Source organism: Malus sylvestris, chromosome 16 (genome assembly GCF_916048215.2).
Source record: "Malus sylvestris chromosome 16, drMalSylv7.2, whole genome shotgun sequence".
Taxonomy (NCBI): Eukaryota; Viridiplantae; Streptophyta; class Magnoliopsida; order Rosales; family Rosaceae; genus Malus; species Malus sylvestris.
In genome coordinates, this window is record NC_062275.1 from 14,608,257 (window position 1) to 14,616,195 (window position 7,939).

The 7,939-nt window shown below is 38.0% G+C and overlaps 1 protein-coding gene across 1 annotated transcript; it reads right to left on the minus strand.

The window, feature by feature from the left end:
* Window positions 1-1,628: 1,628 nt before the first annotated feature.
* Window positions 1,629-3,481, minus strand: LOC126606535 (S-adenosylmethionine decarboxylase proenzyme 4-like). The gene has a single exon (XM_050273922.1). The coding sequence runs from the start codon at window positions 3,070-3,072 to the stop codon at window positions 2,005-2,007; it is 1,068 nt and encodes a 355-aa protein (XP_050129879.1). The 5' UTR covers window positions 3,073-3,481; the 3' UTR covers window positions 1,629-2,004.
* Between the last annotated feature and the right edge of the window lie 4,458 nt (window positions 3,482-7,939).

Sequence of the window (7,939 nt, forward strand, 5' to 3'; positions counted from 1 at the left end):
ACTTTCCGAAAGTAATGTAAAGATACATATTGTCTTCATATATAGATGGGATTTCATTTACAAGAAATATGATATCCCGTAACACCATACAACTAGATGTTCAACTGTCTCACACTCCTCAAAGGCTCAAACATGATCATGTTTAATTAGGATTTTTTTTTATTTATGTAGAGAAACCTACTGCTTTACAGATTGGATTTCATTGTACGAAATGTGTGATACAGATAGCCCGTCATACACCATACTTGTCATCCGACTGTCTCACATCCCTCAAATTATAAAGATAAAAAAAAAAAGGATTATGCCACTTTGTATTATGGTTTAGTGGTATTCCTCTTCTCTTGTAAGTGAGAGGTCTTAGATTCGACCACATTATTACTAGCCTATTTTTAAGCTAAGTTTACATCTCTTATCTTTAGTGTAAATCATATCGTTTGTTAAAAAAAAAAAAAAATTATAAAGACCAACACGTGTAGGTGGTCCATTTCACTTGGTTATTTGGGTAAGAATTTTGGGTCCTTGGGCTTAGAACTTGTTTTTGTCATGAAATGGGCCTTAGCCTGTTAACAGTTTTACCCATTTTACGAATCAGTCCACTTACCAAAAATAGAAGAAATTTTTCAATATGACCGGTACACGGGATGGTACATCACGTGTTATTATATAAATTGTGGGATATGTGTGTTAAAAAGTTAATAACTTAAAAAATAAAATTTCTCACCACTTATATAAAAACACGTGGTATACCCTCAATGTTTCGGTCACAATGAAAAATTTCTCTAAAAATAGATTGTTTATGAAAAGAACCCATTTTTAGACAAAATAAAGTTTTAGCCCCCAATGTAATAATTTCATATCATATGAACCCTTTTGAGGACAAATCAACTTTAGACAGGTGGTTCATTGAACCAGCTTCCACTCTCTTTTTACCTGTAGCTATTAGGTGTGTCGGACGACTTCAACTTAATAATAATTATCACGTGCAAATTATATGATTTTTTTTATTAACGTGAAAGTAAAAAGGATAAAAAATTAAATAAAATTATATGCGACAAGGAACTATTGGATGACATCATGGTGAGGGGTCGTGACTTCATTGCCCGTTGCATATTATCATGGAGGGAGAATTATTTTGTTTATGGAAAAGTTTATTAAACCCTCCATGCATGCAAACCAGGGTTGCCACTTTAAAACAAAGGAGATTTTCAATAGAATACGATGATGATTTTGTTGTTAGGGTCCCAAAGATATTGAGTTATAAATTTATAATGTACAAGTACAATGACTTGAACATATTAACATTTCAGTATATACTTAGTTGTATTCTCATAAAATGAACAAGGAATATTTAAAATTATGAGTTTGATTTAAAAAAAAAAAAAAGAGAGATTGAACACATTTTCGAATGTATACATATAACATATTGCCATGTTATGGATAGACGTCAAACTGCAGACTTATGAAATGGGGCAACTAATCTTTAGACAATCATCCGCACATTCTTTGCTTGTTTCACGAGTTCTCATTTTGCGAGTTCTCATTTTGCGCAATTTTGTGTGATTCATTTTTGTTTGGTAATTGATTATCAGAAACAAATTAAAGCATGCATTACGGACAAAGGAAGAGGGTGAGAGGGTCAAGAAAATAGAGAGAATTAAATAGAAAATCCAAAGGGATTGGGGGAAAAAGAAAATGAAAAGAATAGAGGTAGAGAATGTAGAAGAAAGAAACTTCAAGTAAACCTCCCTCTCAACAAATAGCACTTAATATTGATATCCCCCACTACCAGACAAAAAACAACCTCAAAATCTTAGGCGTGACAAGCCCAAGTGGGGTGCATTATCATCGTGCTAGCTCCCACGTCATCTCTACTATTTATCCCAACAGTCAACCCCTCACATTCGATCATCACCTTCTTTCTCCTCGCACCTCCACCGTCCGATCGCTTTTCCTCTAAAATTCTAATTAAAATTAAAAAAAAACCCACTTAATTACGATTTAATCCTACTTATTATTATTTTCAGTACTCCGATGATCCACGAACGTTTGGTACACGACGTTGCCGGCGGCGGGAAACTCGTCCACGGCGCAACTCCGGCACTTCAGCCCCAGCGGCTCCAATGCCCCCGTGACACGCGTCCACACCTCGTGGCTCGCGCACGTGGTCGACACCGACATCGTCGCCGGCCGGAAGATTTGGACGACTTTCTTCAGCACCCGAACAACGTCGTCGCGGTCGTCGTAGACCGACCCCACGCACTCGAAGCTAGCGTAGCTGTACCCGTCCTCGGGGGTGACGTGGATGGTGGAGTGGCGGTCGCCATCGATGCCGTTCATGGAGTAGCCGCAGGGGTCGAAGGCGAAGTCGCAGATCAGAGCCCGAGGGTTAATTTCGGAAATTCCAGTGATCGCCGTCATCTCTTTGCCAGCGGAGTCGCCGTCGTATTTGGCGCTGGGACGGAGAAAGAAGTTGCGCGCGAGGTTGCGGTCGAGCTCGGTCATGCAGATTTCGAGGGTGAACAATCCGCCGTCGTTGTCTTCTTCCCCTACACGACATGTAGTGTTTTGCGTGGATGCTGTGAACACGTGCCACGCGTGCGAGGGGGTTTTGGAGGGCATGACGTTGGCCTTTCGGTAGCAGAGAGTGGCGGGAAGTGACTCCTCTAAGTAAACGACCTCGTTTTGGAAGTTGGTGTAGGGAAAAGGCTGGGCACTGGGGAAGATAAAGTTGCCGCGGGTGTAGCGGCAGGAGACGAGAGTGAGGCCGCGATCTAGCGACGCGAGGCGGAGGAGTGGAGGGATGGATTTGAGGAGCTGGGTGGTCCCACATGTCTTGATGATGATCTTGGTGGGGTAGACGAAGAGGCTGGACTCGGATAACACGTAAGCATCGAAGTGCTGATTCGCGACGGCCGAGACAACGGTGCATTGGACGGCATGTAGGACTTGTTGCAAGGACTCAAAGTCAAGGAGGCGAAGACCAAGACCGAGCGACCCTACATTTTTAGGGTCGTCCCCCGAGAAGTGTAGCTCCAAACGCTTCTCGAACCCTTCAAAACCAGAAACCGCCATTCGGGTTCTTTAGGTCACACACAAACTGTAGGGTAAACCCTAGGAAAACGAACAAAGTGCCCTAAAAAACAAGGGCGCAAATCAAACAAGTGCCCAGATGAACAAATAGCGATAAGAAGAGATGCAGAGGACGAAATGAGATGAGAGAGAGAGAGAGAGAGATTGTGAGTGGGGAATGTAGAGATGAGAGAGAGAGGGTGGGGTGTGTGGAATTTATAGGTAGGTGGGAGAGGGGGAGAAGAGAGAGAGAGAGAGAGGGAGGAGAGAGAGAGAGGGAGGGTTGAGAGGAGGGGCATGCGGATGAGGCAACCAAGAATCATGATTGCAGGCATTATGAAGTGAACAAGGATGATGATATGTATATTGAAATTTGCTTACAAATCCTTTTTATTTTTCGTGAGCAAAATCCTTTCTTTCATTAGAGCAGAGAGAGAGAGAGAGAGAGAGAGAGACTGATGTGTACAAGCAAACGGAATTTATGCCCACGCGTATAATATTAATCTTTATTTTTTTTGTTGTTTTGTTTTCTGGTCTATTGTTTGTATGATTTGTATCTGAATCCTGCACTTCTCTCCACTTACTTCCAGTCGGCAGACAGTCACTGTTCTCTCCCATGAGTAGTGCTAAGCAAATCCAACAATGCATATTGCCGATTAATGATTTGTTTCCACTTAATTCATTTCAGTCCATTTTGATTAAGATGACAAACATATTCCATCCAATTATCATGTTAAAAATTAAATTATTATGTAGACTTACAATTTATTAACATCACAACAGTTAATGAATTAAATCATGCAACAACTCAATAAACATATTAAAGAAAACAAATTTTGAGTTTTCTGAAGTTACGGTCATGATGTCTGATTTGAACTCATACTACGTATACGGGTTTGGTAGAAGAGTTTTCTCATCTCTTGTGGATTCCAAATTGTGTTACAAGGTGTAACACTGGTTAACAGATATTATTACTATCGTTGCTTGCTTTACTTAACGAGTTTAATTTGCATGGTATGAGTTGTGCTAAATTGCACATATAATTCCATTTCATGGTTCACTTGCTGTATAAAAAATAAGCAGAAAAACAGGGGAGGCCCCTTAAGACTAATTGATGTTGGACCAAGAAACAAACATCATAAATAGGCATAGTAATTCTACGATTGTAAGAATTGGACAGATGGATCTATATATATGCTTGATCTGCTCAGTCACAAGTAGGTTGTACTTAGCCTACAGGGAACTGTTGTTTGTACAAGAACCTTATCATCACAAGTTCTAGCTGATGAAGATAATTATCTGCATGTGTTTTCTGCCAAATTTTGGGAAACTTTGGTTACTTTTGAATGTCAATAATTGAAAATAAGATGGGTCAAAATTCAGCATCACAATTACAAGGAATTATATCTAAGTCCTAGCTTGAAAATTCTGGGACATAATTATAGACTAGAAGTAGATATGTTCTTGTTTGTTCCTATCCATGACAAGAATTATTAGCATGGTTGCTAAATTCAATATGTTTTTTTTTATAGGCATAATAATTTTTCCGAGTAGTATACTATAGAAGATTAGAAAAAGTGGTTAAGAAAAGAGATTTAAAAAATTGCAGATTTGGATTTAGTCAAGTTGGGGTAGAGCAGTGTTTTTCATCTTTTGAACCCAAGTTCGAATTTTCCTTCTCGTAATTTTGATAAATTTAGTGTAAAAAGAACTGCAATATGACCACTCAAAATTTTGAAAATGGGCAATGGGATAATGGAAAGGTGAAAACTACACTAAAAATATGAAAACAACTGGTTGATAGGGACAATGCTGCCATATGTTCTTGAGCATTGATCGAGCAGGTGCTGATAACAAAAAAGGTAAAGACGTGCCCAGAATATCATGAATATTTTAGCTTATAAGTTAAAACAATAATAATTTCGTTTGCAAAAAACAAAAATAAAAGGAATCAGGCGTGGCTGATAAAAATAATGAGAATATCTTTGAATTAGGGGGAGATCCATACGTAAAATCAAGGCCATTCTCCCATCATTTTTATTCTCCATGCAAATGACATTGCCATCTTTGTTTCCCCTTAAAAAAATGGAAGACCAACTTGTTTTTGAGCTATTACAAGACCGTGATAATCACAGTTAAAAGAGAACCAAGATATGAGCTAAAATCGAAATACGAGATCTCTAAGCGTATGTCTAGCAGTATAACGTAAACGTATTATCAATATTGATATATTTTTGGGAGAGTCAACAATGATATTTAAGCATTCACCCAAAAGGAAAATTAGGAAAAAGATTGCCATACATAGAATTAATTATGTCAACTTTGATTAGCCAAACCTTTTCTTTATACAAGTAACTTAAACCTCTAGCAATTTCAAACCGCATGCTGCCTAACATTTCATATAATTTTGTTGGTTCATATTTTCATTCGAGAAACGCTAAAGAGATTCTCTCAAAAGTGAGACTCTCTATGCCCTCATTTTTTTGGCACAGTATTTTATAATGTTGGTATAAGAATTGACGTTGAACTATGAGTTGACAAAGAATCTATAAAGAGTCTTACTTTAAGAGAGTTTCCTTATCATTTCTCTTTTCATTCATTTGCCAAAACTACCGACACATAGTTATATTGTATCTCTCATACAATGATTTTCGTGTTAATTTTGGTCAGACATAAAGTATTTAGGTACAGTAACTTTGAAGTAAAAGGGAGTAATTAGTGTTTGGTGGGCTTTCCAATGAAGTTTCATAGCCAACCTAAGCGACTACTCGCCTCATTAGTCATTACATTTCTGGTTCTCCTTGGCTTTCAATTCAAGACTATTGCTGAAAGATTACATCTATAATTCAGAATGATCAGCTAGCTAGGAAGAAGCTTTCTCTTGGCAAAAGTTTTTGGCATGTTAGGTTATAGATGCACAACTAAAAACAAGTTATGGTGTCAAATTTTCAATCTAAATCACACATTCAAACGAAGTTTTACGTGATCAATTATTATAAACAACACAACTAACCTCTGTTAGATTTAAACTCATAACATCGTTTGATACTGTATACTATATGCTGTTAGGTTGGAAGATAAACATCAATAGAAACGGAAGCAACCAATTTGTATGTGTATGATGCATGTGCTGTTAGGTTGGAAGATAAACATCAATAGAAACGGAAGCAACCAATTTGTATTTGTACGATGCATGTAGGGCATGCACTAGTAGCTAAGGTGTATAGTATAGAGAGTTAAATTTTGAATTGAGAGAATTAGAAAGGGTTGAGAAAGCAATGATGAAAATATGTGAGTTTAGGAATCAAAATTTTTCTGTTTTAAGAAGAGGCATGATGCAGAATGTATGGCGTCCTGAATAAATCTTATGGATATGTGGCTGGCAGCCCCCATTATGCCCACAATCCCACCTCTTTGTGCTGCACGCGCATCACCAAACTCAACACACTATCTAAAAGCCCACACCACAACACTCTCTTTCTTCCGCACGCAATCTTCTTCTTCTTCTTCTTCTTCTTCTTCTCTCTCTCTCTCTCTCAACACAAACACATCACCATTCACAAATAGTCAACCACTTTGTTAGAATCAAATCTTACTTAAAAAGTCTCAACCAAACCAAACTATCAAGTGTCAATAAAGTCCCCACCTTTTACATGTGGAAAAGTTGAATCCAAAATCTTCCTCTTTAACTTCAACTTGGGAGGACTAATTCATATCCTTTTTGAAAAACTTGGTAATTTGAAGGGACAAAGAAAGGCATTTTGAAAGACTTTACCCAGAATACTTGATTGGTCCCCCTAGCCCACCTTGTTTATTTTTAAACTTATATAGAACTTAATCTCCCAGTCTTGCATCAGTTATATGTACAACGCTCCTCTCACAATAACGAGTCTCAAAATTAGCACATGAAAAATTAGGGAACTTATACAATTATATTGTCTATTAACTTAACTGAGCTTTTTAGGTTTGGACATAAAAGAAAATAAAATACCATATTAGGGTTTTGAGAAAATTAGGGTTTTTTTGTACATATAATTATCGTGTCATATGAGGGCAGAAACCATAAGGAGAAGATACAAATGCAATCATAGCAAATACACTAATTTATACAAGAGTTACTTTTCCCTTCATTCTCATCCCAAATCAATGAAATCATGAATTTACAACATCTCCAACCCTATATAATTGGTCCCACTCAGCGGCCTCATGCACCCCCCGACAACCACCATGAACGACCCTACAAAGCTACACATCATCTAGCATGTGTCCCAACTCCTTGGCACACTTGGTCCCACCCCTCCCTCGGACCTCCATGTATTTCAGTTTGAAGGCACGTTGGCCCTACGAGCCCCTCCATGGTCGCACCATTTGCAATTGTTGGGATGAAACTGATCATTGATAATGAACAAGAGGGAGGGCTTAATTATCTAGCCGCCATGTCATGACTCATGAGTCATGCCATACTTTCACGCGCACAATACATATTTCCACACATGTATTAATTGGTTCCAATATTTGGTTTGTATTAACAATAACTAATCTCTCAGCGTGCACTAGTGCGAATAGACATTTCATACGTTGTATTTTCTATGCTGCGCATACTATGCGATGAATGAATCTTGCTTAACTGTTATACATAGTGTTGGGCGAGATTTGAAGTGATAAGACTATGAGATAAGTGAATAACTTTATACAATAGTGGATGAAATAAATCTCTCTGTTTTTATATTTCCTTTTACAATCTTTCCCTTTTTTCATATATAGATATAAAAGCGTGTTGGTGTTTATATATATGGTGTGTATTTTCTTGGAGCACTATGTGGAGGAGGATTCGTGAGTGCTACTGTACCATGCGCGAAGAATTTGCCTA

Bases quoted from the DNA above. Each gene is read 5' to 3' on its own strand.
- LOC126606535 (XM_050273922.1), bottom strand. From the start codon at position 3,072: ATGGCGGTTTCTGGTTTTGAAGGGTTCGAGAAGCGTTTGGAGCTACAC.